At 35.6% G+C, this 24,150-nt stretch overlaps 1 protein-coding gene and 1 long non-coding RNA gene across 7 annotated transcripts in view; both read left to right on the top strand.

Moving 5' to 3' along the window:
* Positions 1 to 24,150, top strand: part of LOC105199212 (DNA helicase MCM8) — a 164,226-nt gene that overhangs the window by 25,185 nt on the left and 114,891 nt on the right. For 5 of the 6 annotated variants that reach the window (XM_039456005.1, XM_039456004.1, XM_039456001.1 and 2 more), the window contains 2 exons: positions 5,165 to 5,415; positions 7,476 to 7,580. In XM_039456005.1, coding sequence (XP_039311939.1) covers positions 5,165 to 5,415; positions 7,476 to 7,580 — 356 coding nt within the window. The remainder of the gene's footprint in view (positions 1 to 5,164; positions 5,416 to 7,475; positions 7,581 to 24,150) is intronic. The other variant, XM_039456002.1, reaches the window with a different exon arrangement.
* Positions 910 to 4,082, top strand: LOC113004766. The gene is made up of 2 exons (XR_003269209.2): positions 910 to 2,471; positions 2,849 to 4,082. It is a non-coding gene; the product is annotated as an uncharacterized LOC113004766 (long non-coding RNA).

Here is a 24,150-nt window from a genome sequence, read left to right as displayed (position 1 = left end):
GCTATGGTTTGAACCTGGGACTTTCTGACTTTCTGGGGCGGGTGTCTTAGCCAATTCGACCACTGAGGCATGTGGTGATATTCTTTGCAACAATCGGTATAGTAAGAATGCTTGCTAAAAGAAGCGTGTGAATAAATCAAATAAACTATAGGACATTGATCCATATATGAAAATACAACATTAAACATCTTATAAGTCATAGCTAGATCTTTGTGCTGATATTTATTTTGTGATTTTATTATTAGTATATTTATTGTGCAATTTATATTTATTGGGTATGTTATTATTAGTTGATATTGTATGTTATTATTAATAGATAATAGGATTTTTCCAAATAAAACAATTAAAATACGTTTGTCTTCATTTTACGTAAGAAGGAATTTTACGTAAGAAAAAAGGAATACGATTATTATTTTAACTAATTCTATTAAAAAAATGGATATCTTTTATATGCATACATTTTTATATGCATACAAATATATTCTTTATATACATATTTACATGTTTAACATTTGTAATACGTACAGTTGTATCTAACATTATGTTGAATGCATTGTAAAAGTTCTTCTTTACGCTCTTCATCTCTGAGAAACACAGTAAGCAAAATGATTAGAAACTGATTAAATGAAAGAGATTTTAATCATAAATTAGCTTGAAAACTTACTTAAATTGAAAAATTATTAAGTAAGACCAATGAGACGACCAAATATTTTTTAGGTGTTAGTATAAAGCATTAATTTTATTCAATAATTCAACAAATGTTTTGACTATGGAATCTCAGTGGAATCTCAGTCTAACAATACATTAACGATGCACTATGTACAGCGGTACTTATTTGAAACAAGGTTCAAACGCAAACAACTTTTAAGACGGCATGAATTTTGAGTATAAATAAAGTCTTTGGTTTGTATTACTTAAATTGTATATACAAGATGATCCAAGTCAATCAGAGTTCGGCACGTACGTATTCCTCATGAAAAAGTAAGTAAAAAAATGTTGTGATGTCAATAGTTTTTAAATGGTGAATGTTTGAAATTATCCAACCATAAAGCTTAATGTTTTTGCTGTCAAGTGCGGCGCAACTAAGCGGCTGGCCTGCGCTTTGACGGATACTACCAAATGGTACGATGCCGAACAAATATTGCAAAGGTTCTGTGAAATCTCTATTAACATCTACTGCTGTATTCTTAAACTGCGTTCAGTTTAATTGACAAGAAGTAATGTCAATTGCAAATTTGATAAAACATTATTTATATAAGTAAACATGTATTTTTTAAATACATTTTGGGTATAAACAAATAAACCAAATTTTGAGTATAAGTTAATAAATAAAAATCATATTAATTAAATTATCTGATCAAATAATAATAAAACTATCAGTCAACAAACATTTCTGAAATATATTTAAAAAGAAAAACAAAATACAAAGAAAAGAACAGCCAATTTTCGAGTTAATTTAGGGGTAACGCCATTAGAATTTTCAAAAAATCGATTTTTTTGCTTAAGTGATGTTTTAAGATCTTAAAAATAAGGTACAAAAGGTCTAAAAGCGAAGAAAGATCCCTAAGTGTCATTTTTGGAAATTTAAAGCATCTTACTTTTTGGTAAAATTTGAAGCGTTTGCAAAGGGATTCTTTTGAGAATAATAAAAGGATTAGTTACTTACAGTGAAGCTTAAGTAAGGTTTTTTTTAGTTTTCTAGTGAATGTATAGAAGAAAAAGGAATGCATTGACCATGTTCAAAAATGAATGGGTATCTCGCAACTTGAAGAAATCCGCGAAAGGATTTGGAGGAAAAAGCAAATTGATTGGGAAATTTATAGATGAATTGTTACTTTTTTTACGGATTAACTATCCGTCGTAATTGTGAATTAATAGAAAATATGAGACGAGAGATCTGGGCGACCCTTTATCATAAGTTATCCACAGTCGAAAAGCCACAGCACGAGAAATGCCCGCCCAGTAAAGATTTGTGGTGCAAGTGGCAGGCGAAAACCACTTATAAAATGGCTGAATTTAAGCATAAGCCAGCTTTTCTTCAAATGGTTTTTGATGCTATTTAGTCAATCTATAAAGAATTAAGTAGTGACGATCTTCTTCAACGTTGCTTAGATGGCTACACGCAAAACAGTAACAAAAGTTTTAACGCTTTGATTTGGTCAATGGCTCCAAAAACAGTTTCCAGCGGTAAAATTATTCTGGATACTGCATGTAATATTGTTGTTTGCATATACAATGATGGCTACTCAAATATCATAAAAATCATGGAAGAGTTAAGCATGTCAATTGGACCGAACTGTTATAATTACTGCCTCGAGACTGACGCGCGGTGCATCAAATATTCGGAGCGCTTGCTGACAAATGCTGCAAAAGAGGCTTGATCGTCTTTAAAATTGGTCAAGAAGGATGAAGAGGAGGAGAATATCAATAAGGAAGGCCAATTGGTATGGTGCAAGTATTGTAGATTAAAGGTAAAAATTAAGGTAGATTAAAGGTAAATAAAAAATTTTTATCTCTGATTGTTACATAAAAATTTAAACGCATTTTTCTCGAAATCACCTTTTTTTAAGCTTACCGTATCCATAACTCTTATAAATCTTGACCGATTTTCTTGAAATTTTAACTGTAGCTTCTAAAATACATTTATCAGCGAACTACGTACGGATTTTACGTTTTGTTGTAAACTTTTTTTTTATAAACAATTTTCTACAAAATTTTTAGTAAAACAAGTGAACTTTTGCTTTAAACTTGTGTCATTTATACAAAAAAAATTATTTTTTAATTTTTGTACGTAGTTTGCTAGCTAATGACATAAAGAACTAAAAAAAACTGGTTTTTTGTTCTACAGCAAAAATTGGAGATTTTGGTACGACAGTGAGGCACCTTTTGAAAGAAGTCATCGTTGCCAAACTTTATTACCGCTATTTTGGAATAAAAATATACAACAAAAATTTTTTTATACTTAAAAGTATGTAGAATAAGGTACTTAAAACGTATTTTGCATTACTGTTTTTGTTTTCCTGTAAAAAATGCAAACTGCCTTCTCGCCACTCCGCGGATCGGTCATCAACCACAAGCGCCTGGCCGAACATCCGCCAGGTGTAGAAAAAGCGCTGCGCGCCCATAACATAATTTAAACGCGCCTATGCGAGCGACGAGGCATCTACGCGTCGAGTATCTCGACGAACACGCGCGCCGATTTGAACTGGCACGCGCTATCGGCGTGCTCGCTCGCCTCCGTTCGCTTTCCGAGCGACCAATCTCGAGCGGCTGGGATGCTGACACCGAAACGAACCGAATCGCCCCGATACCGAACATCCCCGACGTCTTGAGATTTGGGTATAAAAGAGCCAGAGCAGCGAGATGCTGCGCTTTTTTTCCGCCGACTAGTCTCTGAAGAAGTCTCCCGAGGTAGTCTGAGGTCAAGCGTCTTGGCCTCTGTCGAGTGTTCTTGGCGGCTACCGCTCTTGCACCCGTCTCTCCTCACTGAAGTTGGGCTCAAGCGTGCTTGGGCTCTGGCAAGAGTTCTTGCCTGACCGGCATCCTAATACCGATCTGATCCCGTCGCAGTGGCTAAAGACAAACGGGGTAAAGCGTCTTTGCTTTCGTCGAGCGTACTCGATAGCCGCTGCATCCCATCTGCAGATAGTAACGCGCCGCAGATTTGTCTGATTTAAAGAGACGTTCAGCTGGGCGTCACTCCGCGTCCCGCCGCCGCGCCGGCGACCGTGAAATCCGACGCGATCTAGTTTTGGGAAAGTACGAACAGAAAAAGCGGACCGCTCGCCGAGCCGAACAACAGCTCACGTCGAAGACCCGCACCGTTGGAAAGCTACGCGCACCGAGTCAGGTGCATTACCTATTTTTTCGGCCTACGAATTAAACCGTTAATTTGCCGTATGTCGATCGCCACCGGTGGATTATACGGCCGACAACGTGAATTTACCGGTGACACGTTTACGTTTATCTTGTAAATACTTTATATTACGCTATTACGAATTACTTTGTCTATTTTTTATATTTTGTATTCATTTCTCTAAGTCGATTGCTAAATAAACTTGTACATATTTTATACATTCAAATCACTGTCTAGTTCTCTCTCGACCCGCATCGTGCCCTGGAGTTCCCGACGAGCTATGTCTGTGCGCGATTTCTACACAAGCGAAACGGGTCATTATAAAAATGATAAAAAATAGGCCTTTTTTTAGAGGCTCTAGAGTGGCATTACCCCTTAATTGGTCTTGAAAATTACATAAATATGAAGAGTTTATTTTAAAAAGTGTCACAAAACGTTTTGACTGTACTTAATCTTTATCAGTTTTATACGAATTATTTTGCCAATAATTATTTTAACATAATTGAATAATAATTTTGAGCCGCATATATCGTACATACTAACACGCAAGAGCACATATGATAATACTTGACTAGTCCAGACCTTTAAAAGTCGTCAAAACCATTCAAAGTATAAAAATTTTGTTGTCATTTTTGGAAATGTTTGTCGACTAATGCTTTTAATATTACTTGAGATAATTTAATTAATATTGATTTTATTTATTAATTTATTTGTTTATACATAAAATGTTTTAAAGCCACACATTTTTTACTCATACAAATGATGTTTTATCAAATTTGCAATTGACATTACTTTTTGTCATTTCAACTGAAACGTCAAGGTTACAGCAGGAGATGTTAACAGAGATTTCATGGAACCTTTGTAATACTTGTTTGGCACCGTGTAATTTAGCGGTACCCATCAAAGCGCCCGGCCGGCCGCTGGTTGCGCCACACTTGACGGCGTGACCATCACACCTTGTGATTAAACAGTTTTAAACGCTCACCATTTAAAAATTATTGACCATATTTTGCTATTATTTTTGACTTAATTTTTCATGAGAAATACAGACGTACTGACTCCTCTGATTAATCTGAACCACCTTGTGTGCATGTGTGTGTATGTGCGTGTGCGCGCGCGCGCGCGCGCGCGTGTGTGTGTGTGTAAATATATGTTTATACACGTGCATTTGCATACGCGCGCACATACATACAACAAGACTTTTTACTTAAAAATATATTTATTTAAAAAACTGTATTTAATGAAAGATAATCTTTTGTTTTCTTCTTGCAACACTGAATAATAATTACTTTGTGGATTTTATTACAGAGAAATTAATATCCACCAGAGGCTGTGTCATTAGGGTTGGCAGAGTAAGACACCTTGCGCAGTGGATCGTATTTGCCTGTTCCAAATGTAATTTGCAAAAATTAGTCAAACAGTGGCAGGAAACGTACACATTGCCAAAAAAATGTGATGTTTGTGGCGTATCAAAATTCTATCCAGTTTTGGATTCTTTCTGTACAAAAACTGTTTTATGTCAAATAATTAGAATACAAGAGCCATTAAATGATGATCAGGTAATTTTGTGTGTTGTATGTTTTTTAATACATAATTTATTGTTATGAAATTAATGATTAATTTTTTGGAAGTAGTACTAATGCATATATACATGGTGATTCAAAGTAAATATTGTTCCTTTTACAAGCATATTTGTAATCGAATTTTGAGACGATGTTTTTTAGGAAAAATTTGTCCGGAGCTTAGTTTTTAATTTATAAAAAAGAATAATTAGCGTATGGCGAATCGGATACAAGTGGTAGACAGGGGTGGCGCAACTCACTGTTACGCAGGTTTTCGTGAGGCGTCTGCGCTCAAATGACACAACAGTACACGGACAACACGTTTACATTTAAACTTTTTCTTTCTGTCTCTCTCACCCACTTTAATTTTGTTATATTTAACTTTTCATATATCAATCTCTGTCATCCGGCTTTCAAACCGTATAATCGTGAAATCTTCAGCGTACGGCGATCAGCTTATTGTTTCCACGATGCGACAGTTTAATAGAAATTTGTTCTCTATCTCTCGAAGTTGTTTCACATTTCACTATATTTACACTATTTACTCATTTGGTCGATAATCGTGGAACGACACGATCAAAATCAATTTTTAAATATTTTGAATAAATAATAATTATCTTGATAAAGTCACTTATGGATTATACAATTTTTAATGAATAATGATAAACATGCATTTGCAATATTTTTTAAATAAATTGTATTAATGTAAATCGTATTATTTAATATTTTTATTTTGAATCGCCGCGTTTTGACTTGGGGCTTTAACTAGAGAACCTCCAAGAGGTGCGTGCGTGTGCGTGTCCGTGCGCGCCCGTGTGTGTGTGTGGTTGTGTGTGTGTGTGGGTGTGTGCGTGTGCGTGGGTGGGTGTGCGTGTGTGTGTGTGTGCATGCATGCGTGCGTTACGTTAACATGCACCCCCTTTCCGCGCACGCGCGCGTGTGTGTTTGTGTGCGCGTGTGTGCGTATATGTGCATGCTATATACTTTTTAGCATTGTAAATAAAAAAAATATGCCATTAAATTGTGATATTAACATGTCATATGACTTTAATAAAACACAATTTCTTTATGTTTTGAAGTACTCATTGAGACGCTCTATTTTAGTTGGTTTAGCATTGTCTAGGAAAATGTCGTTATCAATGAACTTCCGAAATATTATAATAAATTTTTTTACATTTTCTGATTCTGCAACGTTAAGTAGATTTATCTTCTAAAATGTAATACAAATGTTATTCTAATTTTAAATGTAAATTAAATAACAGAGAACTTACTTCTCTGAGATATAACCTACTTTTCTTCCTTTACGCGAATCTTCTTAATGGATCGTGGTATCATGCTGCGGATAACATACACCACTTTTTACTATAAATGTCGATCAATGTTATAGAATTTAATGAGATCGTTGAAATAAACGTGTACTTGCCTTGATCCGAATAATGTAATAGCAGTACGGCCAAATCGCCGAAACCGCGTGCGTGTTTCTCAGTAGCGTCCCATATCGACAATACGCTGAGGCCGTATCTTCCGTCAAATCATTATTGAAATGTGTTTTTTCTTAATTGTTTAAGCATTCAAAGTAAAAGTTATTAGGAAAGGATATATTTTAATAATGATTTGACGAAAAGTACGGCCCCAGCGTATTATCGATATGGGATGCTTCTGAGAAACAACCAACAGCATCATGCGCGCGGTTAGTAGCTGGCCGCCGAGCCTCGTACGATAGTGGAGGGAGCAATAGGTGTTGCTTCGAAAATTTGCAATTAATTCCGAGCACTGTTATTACATGTTTTAAATATAATGTTTGACACAAAACAATTATCAGTTTAAAAATAAACGTAATAGCGCCCAGAGATTTAATTATGCCCACTATAAGGCTTATTAATGCCCCAGTAATGCCCAGTAATGCTCCACTAATGTCTAGTAATGTCCTAATAATGCCTAATAATTCCTAAAATCTGTACACCTACTGCCCTCAGCGATTTACCCCTTGATGTTGATACATTTTCTGGTCACATTAGGATTTTGTTTATTTTAATATATAATATGTTATCTTTCAGGAGAATAAAGGTAGTGTGCCTAAAGTACTTGATGTAGAACTTTTGGATGATTTAGTTAATATTTGTATGCCTGGCGATGATATAACACTTACAGGCGTTATCAAGGTATTTCTTAAGTTTTATGTCTTTTATACTTAAAAATTATTCTCTTTTGTGTTTGTATTGTATAGATATTGAAAGGTTTCTTACCAAATCTAAGAAGTTACATTTTTAGGAAACAAAAGCTTTTTATTTTTAAATTTATTGTTTAAATATGGTGATTTTTTGAATATCTAATAGGTATAAAAGCAAACAGTTACAAACTTGAATTAATATTTTGAGCTAAAAGTAATAAACTTTTGGATTTTCTTGGTTCTTGTAGAAAGGAAGATATGTAGAAGTAACCAATTTTTGCTCCCAATTGGGAAGTAAAATTTGTGTTTTTTTTTAAATAGTTTTCAAGCAGCAGATTCACGTGATACAATTAGTTTTTTATGAACATGTGGGAACATATGTAAAAATGTGAAAGAATTGAGTAAATAAGCATAAAATAAATCATAAAAATGAGATATATCTTTATTATGAAAACTTTTACCTCTTGAAAACCATTAAATGGATGATATTTTGTTGTCGTTAGAGTTGAAATGGAGAAGAAAACAAACTCTTAAACTCATTTTTTTACTACTTAAGCGCGCACGCTTATCTCGCTTTGCGTGAAAAGTTGCAAACTTATATGGAACAATACATATATTGACCTTATTTTGTCTTTATTATTAATATAAACTAATAGATATAATGCGTAATATAAAAAACAACCACGAACAAAATACTACTAAACTTTAACGTATGTCATTGGCTATTTAACCTTAAAAACCCATTTTTTATTCTTTAACCCTTAAACACCCAAGTGGGTCTGAGAGACCTTTCTGAAAAAACTTTACTTTCGTACCATTTTATTTTAGTTAAACAATGAAGTGGATTAATTATAGCGGAGAGGAGATTTCAAACTTTTTTTCACCTAGCCCGAATCTTCTTTCTCATTCCGTTTTTACACAGTAAGCGATCGAAATTTTAGGAGAATTTCAGTAATGTGTTTAAAGGTTAAGCCTATTCTAAATTTTTTTTGGATTTGTTCTCTTTTCTCGTGTTGAGTTTTTTTTTTACTTAACTGATTTTTTCTCTCTTCTTTTCTAACTTAATTAAATTTGTACTGGATCTTATTTCTACTATACAGTTTGTTGCTAAATGCTTTAACATTTTAAACTTTTTATGATCCTACTATTATTTTCTTTCATTTCACATCAGAATCTATTATTTAGTCTTTTGTCATCGCACTTAAATTTTGTTATAAATTTTAAAAATCTTTATGACAATTTTTCTTTAAATATGGCATATCTTTAAATAAGGCATTTATTTTAATATTCTGGCATTCTTATCGTGGATTATCCCCTATATGTTTTGATATCTAAAACTTTGGATTTTATATATATATATATATATATATATATATATATATGTGTGTATATAAAGTACCCGAACCGAATAAGGCTCAGCACAAAATAAGGCCCATTTTTGAGTCTACTGTTTAAGTAGGCGTTTTATGTCTAAACTGTATGCTTAAAAGATGTGTCATAACACCGGTAAGAAGAAGCTTAGAGCATTAAAACTGACAATTGCGTGTTTCTTCAGTGCTAAGTAAACATTGTGACAAGATGCATGTTTGTGCCGTTTTTATAAAAATCTTCTAAAATTGATCGTAAGTATTTTAAAAAGTTTATTAAATATACATTATTTTATGATTTATTATGACATATTACAATGTTATTAAACTTTCTAATTATAGAAAACATCAAATATATACATCAATTTCTTAGAATAAATATATTTTTTAGAAACTTTATACTCATCAAATAAGGCCTATTCAAATGGCGACTGGGCTTTATTAGATGTCTCCACTTACACAAATCTGCTAAAGACACGAATTTCCGTACAGTAAATTCCATTGACAAAAAGGCACTAAATTTTATGTAAAATTGTGTATAAAATAAATGAAACATTATATTCAATGAAACTATTGATAAATGTACAACAAAATCTGTTTGCGTAACAAAACAAGCCGTGTAAAGTTTGTTGATGACCACCTGAAAAGTTAGGTTAGGTTACGTTTTGTTAGCAAAACAAACGTGTAGCAAAACAAACGTGTAATATAGATACAATTAATGCCAATTTGCTGAATATTTTAATTAAACTTACTAGAAAATTTGCTAATATTTTGCTGGATATATGACGTCACATTTATTACTTTTGTTGTAGGTAATATTATGGACAAGACTAAAAAGAAACATGCTAAGTGGACTACAGACTCTATGGAAGCAGCTCTTAAAGCAGTTATACGGAGCAAGCTCTCACAAAGAGATATTTCTGAAAGATATGGAATTTCTCGTAGAACCTTACGCAATCATATAAAATTTGGCACATCTTTAAAGGGTCTTGGACGGAAGAGTACTCTTACTACAGAACAGGAGAAAGATTTATCACAGCAGATTTTACGAATAGCAGAAATTGGTATACTTATAAAAAAAGGTGTTACAATATCAGGTATACAAATTTTGCACATTAAATGAAATTTCTCATACATTTAATGCTATGAAGTGCACAGCAGGTAATTCATGGCTTAAAGCATTTTTCACACGCAATCCTGAAATTTCAAAGAGAAAGGCACAATTTTTTAACCAAGCTTGTGCTCAAAAATTGAATAAATTTATTGTAAAAGACCACTTTGCTTAACAGGCTTCTGATGGAGCTAGATATTAAACATAAGGATTTTCAACGTGGACGAAAAAGGTTGTAGATTGACGCTCCATCATCAACCAACAGTTTTAGCTCAAAAAGATGCTAAACGCGTTCATTTCATCGCCAACGAACACGCTGAACGTGTCACAGTAGTTGGTTGTGTGTCAGCTATAGATAACGTGATTCCACCTATGGTTATTTTTAAGGGTAAACGTGAAAAGCCAGAATTTACTGATAATTTACCACCAGGAAACGTAATAAGCATGGCAGAAAAAGGTTTCATGACTACTGAGATTTTTATAAAATTTTAAAATCACCTTGCTTTTTTCAAACATGCTGGAAAGATTCTACTTGTTTTAGACGGTGCGACTTGCCATCTTGATTAAACAATTGTTGAAATCGTTGAAAAGCACGACATTGAACTCTATTGTTTACCATCCAACATCATCCATGAATTACAACCGCTTGACAAATCAGTTTATAGGTCTTTTGAACATCATTGGGACCAGGAATTTTTAAAATATCAAAATATGCATCCAGATAGAAAATTTAACAAAGCAAGTTTCAATATAGTATTTTTAAAAGTATGGTCAAAATGTATGACTCAATCGAATATAATAAATGGATTTAGAGCTGTGGGTTTGTATTCATTTAATCCTGAAACCATACCAGAATCTGCTTTTGCTCCATCAGTTTTAACAGAGCATTCAACGACAGAAAATCAAACTCCAACAGAAAGAGTCCGTGATAATGAAAACGTTCCATTAGTCCAACGCTATAAAATAGCGGAAATAAGGAAAATCAATCGCTTGTTTCAAAAACGGCATTCGAAGAATTTTTATCACTTTTTAAACGCAAAACTTTCTTAGCTTGCTGGAATGGAGGGAGGGGGAGAGTGAGAGGGGGGGAGGGCGAGAGAAAGGGGGAGAGAGGAGAGGGCGAGAGGGAGAGGGGGGGGAGGGAGATTGATTGATTGATTGATTGATTGACCTTTATTTAGCTTTCACAGCTATTTCTTGTACACAATATTATTATATATACATTAACTATATATTAATATTAACTGATATATATTCTTTTAACAGCCTTTTAAACGCTACTAATTCTCTACATTGCTTAATCACAGTGGGTAACGAATTATACATTTTTATACTTTCATAAAAAAGGCTTTTTTGAGCACTTTTAGTTCTACGGAAAGTTACTACTAAGTTTTCTGTTTGCCTTGTTTGCCTATCGCATTCTCCTCCCACTATTTCTATTTTATTATTTAACGCCTCCAAAGCCATGCCATTTAATATTTTAAAGATAAATACATTAACGTTATAACATAACCATTGCCTTACAGACATGAACTGTAAGGCGTGTAGCATGTGTTCAATTTTGGTATATCTATTGCACTGTAAAATTACTCTCATGGCACGGTTTTGAGCTATCTGAATTTTATTCAATTGCGCTTCACCCATCCCAACTAATAGAGTGGCACAGTACTCAAAATGAGGTGCTATGATGGACTTGTACATAATACATGTAGTATATGCTGATACAAAGTTACCTATTCTATTTAAAAAGCTAGTTTTTTTCCCCTATTTTCTTAAGTATATAATTGCAGTGGTCCTGAAATCTAAGTCTATCGTCTAGCATTTTTTCTAACAATCTTTCTCTATCTTTTGTTTCAAACGCTCTCTTAAGATTCATGAAGATAACTCCTACCATTTTTCCCTCGCTCACTATTAATTTCCATTTGTCTATGACAGATTGAATCGCTGTTTCACACGAATAATATTTTCTAAATCCCGCCTGATGTTTTGTTATAATACCGTTTGTTTTTAAATATGTTTTAAGTTGTTCTTTTACTACTAATTCTAGCACTTTTTCATGTATTGGTAACATATTAATAGGCCTATATTTGCTCGCTTTTTTGGCTTTATCTATTTTTGGGATCGGTATTATAGTAGAGGTTTTCCAATCTTCCGGACAGTGACCTTCTCTTAAAGAATTATTTATTAAAATCGCAAATTCTTCTTTTATTACAGGAAAGCTACCTTCAATATATCACTAGTTATTCCCTCTTCTATACCTTTTTTTAGGTAATCCCATAACTATTTCTTCTAGCTGCTCTAGTGTAATAACCTCAAAACTTTCCATAATTCTTTTGTTCTTGATAGTATAAATAGTTTTCTTATTTATATTTATCCATAATTTAATCATATCACTGCTGGATCTATCTACTTTTATAGAGTTTACTATACTATTAATACTTTGTATATAATATAAATTAAATTTATCGGCTATATTGCACTCTTCAGTATCGCCTAAGATCTCAAAATCTATATTTCCTATTTCTTTTATACCTACTGGCTCGCCTCTAATTACTTCTTTCAAAGTTTTCCACATAGTCATAGAATTTTTTTTATTAAGATCTATCATACTTTCGTAATATTCTTTCTTTTTTTCCCTGATTAATTTTACTACTCCATTTCTTTCAATTTTATATTGTGACCAATTTTGTTCGGTATTGTTATACAATGCTTTCTTATATGCCTTATTCCTCTTATCCGCAGCTTCTCTTATCTCATCTGAGAACCATTTTTTTCCCTCCCATATTTTTGGAATTCTAAATTTTTTCTTCGGTGCCGTTACATCTAACGCATTTACTACACTGTTAACAAATTTTTTTGCTTTTTCACTCACACATACATTTACATTGCCATCCCTGACTTTTCTGTAATTTGTTTTTTACTAATATAACAAATTCATCTTCATCGAACTCTTTGTAATTTCTAGCGCTAAATTCGCTGTATTTACTTTTATTTTTACTCACACTTAACTCTACTTTCAGTCACGCATGGTCCGTAATCTTAGGTTTATGAATTACTTGTACTATTTTATTATTATTAGAAAAAATTAAATATATAATTGTCTGACTGTCTTTTGTAACTTTCGTCGGTTTGTTCATATATTGTTTCATGCCCAAGCTTAACATTGTCTCTTGTAATTTCTTCGCATAAAACGAGTCTGTCATAAGGTCTATATTAAAATCTACTACCATGCATTCTTCCTTTATTATTAACTCCTTTACTATATCCTCAAAAAATCTCATAAAATCCTCGTGCGATGTGCTTGGTGAGTGATATATTACCATTATCACTCCTTTATAAAGTTTTTCTTTCATTTCTATCGCAGCACACCAGCAATTTGATTTTAACTTTTTTATTAATACTATTTCATATCTAATATTATCTCTTATATACATAATAACTCCCTCTGTGTTCCTATTTTCGCCATCACATTTAACTACAGTGTAACCCGGCACACTTACTTCACTGTCTTCTATCTCACTACCCAGGTAGCCAAATGATTGCAAATTGTCGGCAACTTGCCACAAATATCGCTCATAAGTTGTCAGCAAAGCAACAGAAGGGAGTATCCTCTTTTCAGTATGTTTTTGTCAGTAACAATTTTCAAAATATAATAATGGCAAGTTTCCAACAATCTATTGGCAATAGACCTTAAACTCAGTTTTCAGCAACTTGCTGGCAACTGGCGCGCAACACGCCAGGAATCCTTAAAATCTAAACAATGGGTAGGAAACAAGTGTTGCTGTCAGGTTGCCCTCAGATTGCAGACAATGCAAGAAACTTGTAGAAAATCCGTCGGCAATCTGGTGACAACGATTTTCAGCAATTTGTGAACTGACGTGCAACATATTGTGTTTTTAAATTGCCATCATGTTATAAACAACAGGTAAAAAGATTTTTAATCCTTTTCATATCCTTTCTATAAATACCATATACCCTAGTAGCAATTTTCTGCAAGACTGCTGTAAATCTTGCAGTAAATTCTTAAAGATTCTGCCAGTCAAATTCTTGCAAGAAATTTGTATATATATCTGCTGCATGATTTGTAAAATTCTTTTATCAGAATATTTTAGTATAGTCTTAAAATAGATTAAAAACGGATTAAATTTGAATTAAACATCTCATTTATGTACAAGCTTAAATAACAATACAAATTGTTATTTACATGTAAAAATATAAAATTTTATGTGGAACAGCGTTCCACATACACATCATGTTTAAAAAAAATAAGAGCGAGTATTCGTCTCGAGGTTACAACACAGAGTTCATAAAAATCTCACTGGACTATGAGCTGAGAAGTCGGCCGCGGTGGCGCCTAGATATAACGCCTGTGGCCGCACTCGACTCACGAGAAGATCTTCCGTGGCGTGGCCACCTAGCGGTGGCAGCAGATTTTTCTGCTGCTGATTAAGCAGAATCTGTACAATATCTGTACAAGATCTGCGCGCTATTTCTGTTGTAAGAAACTTACAGAAATCTGCAGATCATATTTGTGCAATATTTGCACAAGATCTGCGCGCTACTTCTGTTAAAAGAATCTTATGTTATTCTGCTGAAAAACTTTGCTAGACTGCTTACAGACTGTAGTTGCGGGAAGAATCTGCTTCAAGATAGCTCAATATCTGTACCAAGTTTCTGCAAGCAGTTCATATACAAGTACAGTGCACGAATATTGAAGCAGTCTGCTAGCAATCTGCCAGCATGGCTCTTTTGGGAATAATCTTTTGCACATCTGACTCAATCCTACTGCAATTAACTGCACGCAGATTCTGTCCTGCAGAAAATACCAGAAAATGCTACTAGGGTAGATCTTGGGTGTTTTCCAACAAGAGACACAAGCGACACTGTGTAACACAGTGTCTACATTGGTGCTTTCCAACTATGACACAGAGAGACACAGAGCGACACTGCAAAACACAGCTCAATCTTAAGTTTGGCCGTGTCAGCCATCAATAGTGCCAACACATCGGGTAATTAAATTATTTTTTCAAGTGTGGTACTGGTACATTTTAGTCATGTTCAGTCATGTTTTGTCGCCTTAACATACAAAATTAAAATTATAGTTTAAACCTTTCGTTTCTTTACATGCTACATCTTTAAATTAGCACAATGGACTTATATTTTTACTAAAAATGTTTTTGTGTTCGAAAATAACGTACCGGACCCAGAATTCTTAGTAATCAATATTCATTATTTTTATTTAAAGAATTGTATAAGCCTAAGAAACAATGCATTCGTTGATTATTCATTATTCATATGTATTTTATCGGATTAATTTGCAAGTTTATTCTTTTGTCGGCATTGTAAAGAAGTTATTCCTACATTGGATAATGTAAAATTTCTTCTTTAACGGGTCTAGATTTTCTACGGATAGATTTCTGATTCAATTCGAATCTGTTTTTTTACTAAATCAGTCATTTACGCACTCTAGTGACCGTGTTTGGTAACTTATCTGTTCCATTTAGACTACACAACTGTGTTACACTGTGTCTCTCTGTGTGACACTGTGTCACACTGTGGCACTCTTGTTGGAAAGCACCCCTTGTTACAAAATCTGTGTCATATCAAGACTTATGTTCAACAGATAAAGCAGATCGGTGAGTGCTTAGTGAGTTAAGAGCAAAACTATGTTCCAAAACTCATAAAAAAAAGTGTTGCAACCTTTTAGCTCATGACTGTACATACGCACACCGACGGAATCGGTATCCCTCCGCGCGCGACACGCGGCTTCTACACATATACGCGAAGCGCCCACATATATACGTACTAGTCTTCTCCTTCCATGCTATTAGTGTGGCTGCTAAAAGTCGAAAATGCATTGCTGACACTGGGCCATTTTGAATTTTCACTAGTTTTATGAAACACACAACGACAAATGATGTACATTCATAATAAGAGTAAAAAAGTAGGTTAGGCGATGCATGCGCAAGTATGCTTCGCTTCAGTTGGTCGCTTAGGTATTGGCGTTTACGTGCACTTCTCTCACTCAATAATAATATGCACATCATTGTCAACTAAATGCTGAAAACTTTTCAGCAATTATTATTATAGTAGAGTTGCTATTCGGTTGCCGACATGTTGCTCACAACTTATGAATAAAAGTAATACTCGCATGTTTCTGTTAACTTTATATTACCATTCGGTTGCCGACACGTTGCTCACAACTCATGAATGATAATCGTTGTTCACATATTGCTATCAGATTGCTATAAACATTGGTTGCAACAATTGTTCTACTGTTGTTTGACAATAAAACTCAGCATATTAATACTGAATTAACAAAAACATTTTTGTTTCATTAAATTATAGGCAACATAATAGCAATTGACGAGCAACTTAATTTCTGCAATTATTTGATTTAGATTGAGTATTCACGTTTGGCTATCTGGCTGGTTTCCGACATCGTTATCATCACAGGATTTATTCTCTTCATAACTCACCTGATGGTGGAGTTTGTCTATGTGCGCTGGTAAGCTCTGCGCATTTGTATATATAATTATTTCTTCTTTCTTTGGTAGTTGCTATTTTGTATCCTCCCAACCTGCTTTCCTCTTCTCTTCCTGTAACGCCCTCTTAAAAGTTGGACATTTACGACTGATGGCTTCATGTTCGTCATTTATTTTTAGATTGTATGTTCTATTTTTGAACATACAATTTACACATTTTCTCTCCGTCGCTGTGCAAACACGTGAGCTATGATTCTCTGCGCATTTGCAGCATGTTTCTTCTCTCGTACAATTTTTAGCAATGTGGAAGTATCCCCAGCATTTGAAACATTTTTTGACACTGACGTGATTAAATACAGGACATTTCTTCCATCCTATATTTAGTTTTGATTTCTTCAATATCAGCTCGTGCGTCTCTACTTCCATTATTATTGATCTTTCTACATTTCCTCTTGTTTGATTGTTACTCTTTTCTTTAACCATTCTCTTCACAATTTGCATATTTACTGTATCTATTTTATTCTGCTTATTAATTGTATTTATAAGTTCATTATTATCTAAATTTATCTCTTCTAAATTTATATTAACAATTTTTATGATTGAGACGACTCCAGCACTTTATAATTCTCTCCCATCTTAGCTTGCACTGTCTCTTCTAATTTTTTTACCTCTTCCAGTTTTACAATCCATAATTACTACTGCTTTGCTTTCTTTTTTTAATTTTGTTACTTCCATTGCCATATTTTTTATATCTTTTATTACTTTTTTCGTGTTTTCACTCTTTTGTTGCAATTTTGGTCTAACTATTATAACGTTTTCTTCTTTTCTTTAACCGCTTCACTGTAGCTTCTCTGTGGTCCTTCTTTTGATCCATATGATGTTTCCTGTATCATTTTCTTCAAGTTTTCCAGTTCTTGATTGACATTTCCTAATTCTTCTTGAACTATTTTTTTAATCATTATTTTAATTTCACTTTTACGCACTGTCTCATCTTTTATTTCTTTTACAGCTCTTATAATCTAATCTATTTTTAGATCAATGCCTGACCCTTTACTTCAACTGCTCATTGTTGTGACCGCTCCTGTAGACCCTACAGATCCTGTCGATGATGTCCTATCTCTTCCTGTTAGTGTCGATACTTTTTCAATATCAATCAAAAATTCCTTAAATGGACCTTTACACGGCACGTACTCTTGGTTTCTGTCAAGAATTTTATGCTTATTTATACATCCTGGATGGTAAAAAAGCTTTGGGCAAGTTTTACATTTAACAACTTTGCTCTTAATTGCTTTTTTACATGCCGAGCATCGGTATTTTGCATATTCCTCGTCCATGCTGATAATTACCGGCCGAAATCGTTAATATCAGCATACGCAATCCGTCACCTGTGATCCACTTACATACGTCAGCACGTATTATGTCCACGTATTATGTCTACTGTCTTGTGAGATTTCGATGTCCCGAACAATAAATTTACTGCTCACATTTACAGATTGCTATATCCCGGCTAGATAATTCTCACAGCTATCCCTAGTCTATGGCGGCGTAAGTCAATCAACTTATTTTGTCTTTTCTCACTTTAAACCACTCAAAAGTTATTACATTTACAGAGCGATTTTCAACATGTCTTCTTCTCGCAAGAGAGAGGGAGGGGGAGGGAGGGGGGAATAAAAAAAATTTTAATGCACAAAAACATGGCGTTGCTAGATAGGAAAAGCAATGAGAAAAATTTAATAATTTCTATACAAAACCTAATTGTTACTATCTCTAGCAGCGTCATATTTTTGTGCGTTAAAAATTTTTTGAAAATACAAATACTACCACTTGGGTTTTGTAGAAAAAGTATATTCTCTTTATAACAGGCGCATTTCATACATTTTTTTGAACGAACGCATATCATTTTTATTAAATTACACAAGATATTTATTTTAAGTAAATACCATTTAGGTTTGAATAAGGGATTTTGTAGAAAATATTAATACATATCATTTTGATTAAAAAAATAAAGATTTTTAGGCGCGCGCGCACAAAAATAGGCATCTTTTTTTTACCTTTCTTTTGAAAAGGTAATTTTCTACTGATCATTTAAACATTTAGATTTTACAGTAGCGTAGGGTCCACGATGAGGACGTGAAAAAAACTCTCTGGCCTTTGTTTTCGGGACACGTGTGGATAAAAGTGCATGTAAGAAGGCATATGCGATGTGCGTGCGTGCGTGCGCGCATGTGTGTGTAGGTATAAATATGTTTCACAGGAGAGACAGGGACCCGGGGTTCGTCAATTCAACAGTAGTTAACCCCTTCTGCTGTGCACGTACGTGCACGTACGTGCGCGCGCGCGCGCGCGTGTGTGTGTGTGTGTGTGTGTGTGTGTGTGTGTGTGTAGCTGTATATGTATAAATGTGTTTTACAGGAGAAACAAAAATTCCGTGTTTTGTCAATTTCACAGTAGTTAACCCCCTCTGCTGTGTGCGGCGGTGCGTGCGTGTGCAAATGTGAATCACTGACGCATAAACTTCCTTGTAGTCTTTGCCTTTGCGTTGTGTAAATCCTCTCACAACTAGACGTGCCTTGAAGTGTCTATTTCACTTGGTGTTTGTTTTAATTTAAACATCCATTGACAATTAATAGCTTTTCGGTTTGAAGGCAATTCTTCTTCACATCATGTAGAATTTTTGACATGCGATTCAATCTCCTCATCGATTGCCTTTTTCCTCTGTTCAACCTCTAGACTCGACACTGCTTCTTCATAGGTTTGTGTTTCTTTGATTGCCAACAACGTGTGACCAAATCTATCTGGTGGTTTCAATGTTGAACGTGGTCTCAACATTTTTGTATCTTGCTTCAATTTCTCTTTTTCTTTCTTCGTGGATTCTTCTTTCTTCAATGATTCTTCAATCTTACCATCGTTATTTTCATATGTTTGATCCTTTATTTCTTCTTTATTGAAATTTGTGTTGTCTCCCACTGAAACAGTTGCAAATTCGAAGTTTCCGACTTCGTTATCAAATTTTACATTTGTTGCATGAGTGAATTTTTACATCTTAGGATCAAATAGTTTTTAATTATCGGATTTATTTTGAAATCCAACGAAGATTTACATTTACAAATAATAATAATAATAATATTTATTTAAAAATTTTTGTATGCGCACGCGCGCACGCACACACACACACACACACACACACACACGCGCGCGCGCGCGCACGCACACTACTTGAATTAAGTAAATATTACTTATATCAAATATTAATTACAGTTCATACATTCGTAAATCTATCATAAGCATTAAGTTCTTTACTAGCATCATATTTGTTCAAAATTTATTCTGAATCCTAATAAGTATTATGTATGCTAAGTTTAAAAAATTGTTTTTTATTCTGACTTTTCTGTGAATAAATTTTATAATATTCTTCGAAACGAAATAAAGTATTTTTTTTTGTACGTTATTTTTTTAATTATATGATTTTTTAACAATGAGTTTTTCTAAAATTCATTTTTGTGATGAGTACGTTTAAGATTATTATCAAAATAAAAGTTTCTTATTAAAGAAAACTTATTTACTTAAAGAGAAAAAATAATTGTTTTTGTTAGTAGTAGAATTTATTATGATATTTTTTTGTGTTTACGCACCTATGTACGAATACAGAAAATACAAATAATTTTTTTGACGACTATTGATATTTTTGCGTTGTCTTAATGAAATTTAGCAAAATAGTTGTTCTTGGTGCTATAATGTCATAAATATTTTCAATTTCTTTTTCCTTCAATATTTTTCCCAAAATTTTGACGCAGCTAAATTTAGAAATGGATTTGTGAGCATCGAGCAAAAATACATCGAAAATGAATATTTGTAGTCGTATTGGAAATGGTATCGGACAGTGATACCATTCATTATTTCTCACATTAAACTCAGATTTATTATTCTTGTAATTGAAGTATTGTGAAAACTAGTGACAAGTTTTAATTTTTATTGACATATTTGTTATACCACAAAATTAATAAGAATTTGCTGTTTTACAGTTAGAGGATACATTTTAATTTTTTATCGTTAAATGTTGTTTTACGAGACGCGATTCTGTGTCACGCGCTGTTCATGCATGTATAAATACATGCATGCATGGTATGCGTGTATGTACACACATACACACATTTGTATTGTGGCGACCGTTTGCCACATGCCCAACTGAAAGTTCGAAAATAATATTATTCAGGAAAATAAATAACGTGTTTGTCAGTCAAGATAAACATGCTTAGATAGCAAGAAACACGGTCGAAGGATACATGAAGTAGAAAAGATTTGCAAACAAGTCAAATCATAAACAGCTTTGAATTTGCGGACCAAAACGGTCATTTGGAGCTTATATAAAGTGGGCGAGAGAAGAAACGCTCTTTCGCCAAGTATTCTCTTGCCTCAACACATCGTACTTTGTAACTCGGGAGTTTTATATTTAAACCAAACGTTAGATATTAAACAGATAGAAAGCTTACTCGATCTCTTAGTTAATTTCTTTACAACTACACACCTACAGACATTTAATCCCAAAGTGGCGACTCCGACGTGATCGGTTAGACGATTTTTTTTCTGTCATTGAGACAGTTAAACGCGATATATATATATATATATATATATATAGACAGTTAAACGCGATATATATATATATATATATATTTTTTTTTGTGACATTTAACGCGAACTTGAACAGCGAAACCGCGCGTGAGTTGTGAGTGAGTGTACGAGCAGGACAAAAGGTGCAGTATGCCTATTATGAAAGATGGTGAAGACGCGATACAGCGGCAACAGGGAGAGCCGACAATGCAGCTGCTTATGCAGCCGACGATGCAGCCGATGGTGCAACTAATCATGCAGCTGACAGGACGAGCTGTTGTCGTGGAACCGGCGGGTTACTTCATGCCCGGTCCCGAGGTGAGCCGTGTCGGGATGCGTATGCCGCAGTTCACGCCCGATGACTCTGAGCTGTGGTTCAATATCGTGGACCGCAGTTTTTAGGCGGCCGGGATTACAGTTGATACAACAAAGTTTGGGTACGCGTTAACGGCGATCGATCTGCGTTATGTCACCGAAATACGCGATATCATTATGAATCCGCCGACGGAACAAGCGTACGAAACTCTGAAGACCGAGTTAATTAAGCGTATTAGTTTGTCTCAAGAACATAAGACGCGTAGATTGCTTGAACACGAGGAGATTGGTGACAGAAAACCGTCACAATTCTTGAGACATCTCCGCGGTCTTGCCGGAAACGTGGTCGGAGATCCGGTGCTCCGGACGATTTGGCTGAGCCGTTTACCAGCATATCTACAGCCACATCTCGTTACGCGCGCGACGGACACGCTCGATCAGCTCGCGGATATCGCGGACACGATTTTGGAGGCCACTCGAGCGCCCGTGCTCCAGGTAGCGGAAGCAGCACAAGCTCCCGCATTTAACAACCACCGCGTCGAGGATACGACAGCAGCTGAGGCAAGATTAGAATTATAAGATTTGCACAGATGCGTTTAGCGTTACAACAGGAGATGGCGGAACAACTCGCATCTATTCGAAAATCTATTGAAGCTATCGGAGAGAGAAGAGCAGATGACGGTCGTGAAGGAGGCCGACGGCGGCCGCGCCCGCGTTTGAGGTCGCGTTCGCGTGATTGTGGTCATCCAACAAATGGATTATGCTGGTATCACTGGTGTTTCGGGCCGGATGCTCGACGTTGTGATCCGCCCTGCACGAACCAGCAGAGAAACGCGGCGGCCAGTCGTTGATGGCGACAAGCGATGCAGGCCACAGATCGCGTCGCCTTTTTATGACGGATTTAACGACCAAAATAAATTTTTTTATTGATACGGGTGCAGATCTATGCGTCTACCCACGAAGATTAATTCGAGGACAACGACAAAAGTCAGCGTACGAACTCTCAGCAGCAAACGGAACAATAATAAATACGTACGTCACAAAGACTTTAACGTTAAACTTTGGGCTGCGACGTGCGTTTACGTGGAGATTTGTCGTCGCGGACGTGTCAAGGCCAATTATCGGTGCGGATTTCTTTGCGTTTTTTTGATTGCTCGTCGATTTACGAAACTCCCGGTTGGTTGATCAGGTGACGAGTTTGATTGCACCGGGGTTTGTATTCGTTACGATATGCCCTGCGTTAAGACGGTCGCGGGCGAGACAACGTATCATCGATTATTAGCACAATTCCCGGAGGTGACGAGACTGGGAAGAGAACTCAGACAAACGAAGCACACTACACGACATCACATTGAGACCACGCCGGGGTCACCTGTGGTAGCCACGGAGGCTTGCGCCAGAGCGTTTGGCTGCTGCATAGACCGAATTTCGTAGATTAGTAGAGACAGGAATCGTTCGGCCGTCAAAGAGCAATTGGTCGTCATTATTGCACTTAGTGCCAAAGAAAGGCGAGAAATGGCGATCTTGCGATGACTATAGAGCATTGAACGCACGAACGGTTCCGGATTGATATCCCGTACGGCACATAGAAGATTTTTCTCAGTCGTTGCAAGGGAAGGTAATTTTTTCCACGTTAGATCTCATAAGGGCGTACCACCAGATTCCGGTGGCCGAAGACGTCTTGAAGACAGCGATCACCACACTCTTTGGGATGTATGAATTTTTATATATGGTCTTCGGTCTAAGAAATGCGGCGCAGACGTTTCAGCACTTTATCGACGGCGTTCTGAGCGGACTCTATTTTTGTTTCGCTTATATAGATGACATTTTCGTGGCGTCGTCTTTGCCGGAGGAGCACGAGGAACATTTAAAAAGATTATTTGGACGACTGCAAGAGTACGGTGTAATTATTAATCCGGCAAAGTGTATATTTGGCCAACCGGAGGTGGATTTCCTCGGTTACTTGGTATCCGGTGATGGCATTTGACCGCTGCCCGCGCGCGTAAAAGCAATCCTCGAATACCAGAGACCAGGAACGGCTAAAGATCTGAGAAGATACCTTGACATGTTGAATTTTTACCGGAAGCTGCAAAAACCTTGCCGCCGCTCAACGACCTGCTGCACGATAACATCCGAGGAAAAGCATCGATATCGTGGACACTACAGGCCCAGGAAGCATTCGAGGCATGACGAGAAAGTTTGGCCAAGGCCGCTCTTCTTGCGCATCCGAGAATCAACTCAGAACTCGCCTTGTGTACGGACGCGTTCAATCAGAGTATCGGAGCGGCGTTACAACAATAGGGAGAGAACGGATGGAAACCGTTAGCTTTTTTTTTCAAAGAAGCTAAGCCCAGCCGAGTCAAAATACAGCGCGTTCGATTGCGAATTATTGGCCATCTCTTACCTCGTCATCTAGTATTTCTAGCAGAAGCTTGAGGCGATAGTGTTCACCGTATACACAGATCATAAACCGTTGATTTTTGCTTTTAGGAAGAAACCGGAGAAATGCACGCCGCAACAATTCCGTCATTTAGATTTTATAAGCCAGTTTACAACAGATATCCGGCATGTGTCGGGCGACGAAAACATAGTGGCGGACGCATTATCAAGGGTGGAGGAGATGCAATCCCCTTTGGACTATCTCGCGTTAGCTACGGCACAGGAGAATGACGAGGA

This window comes from Solenopsis invicta, chromosome 12 (genome assembly GCF_016802725.1).
Source record: "Solenopsis invicta isolate M01_SB chromosome 12, UNIL_Sinv_3.0, whole genome shotgun sequence".
NCBI classification, from domain to species: domain Eukaryota; kingdom Metazoa; phylum Arthropoda; class Insecta; order Hymenoptera; family Formicidae; genus Solenopsis; species Solenopsis invicta.
This window is presented reverse-complemented; position numbering and strand designations above follow the sequence as displayed.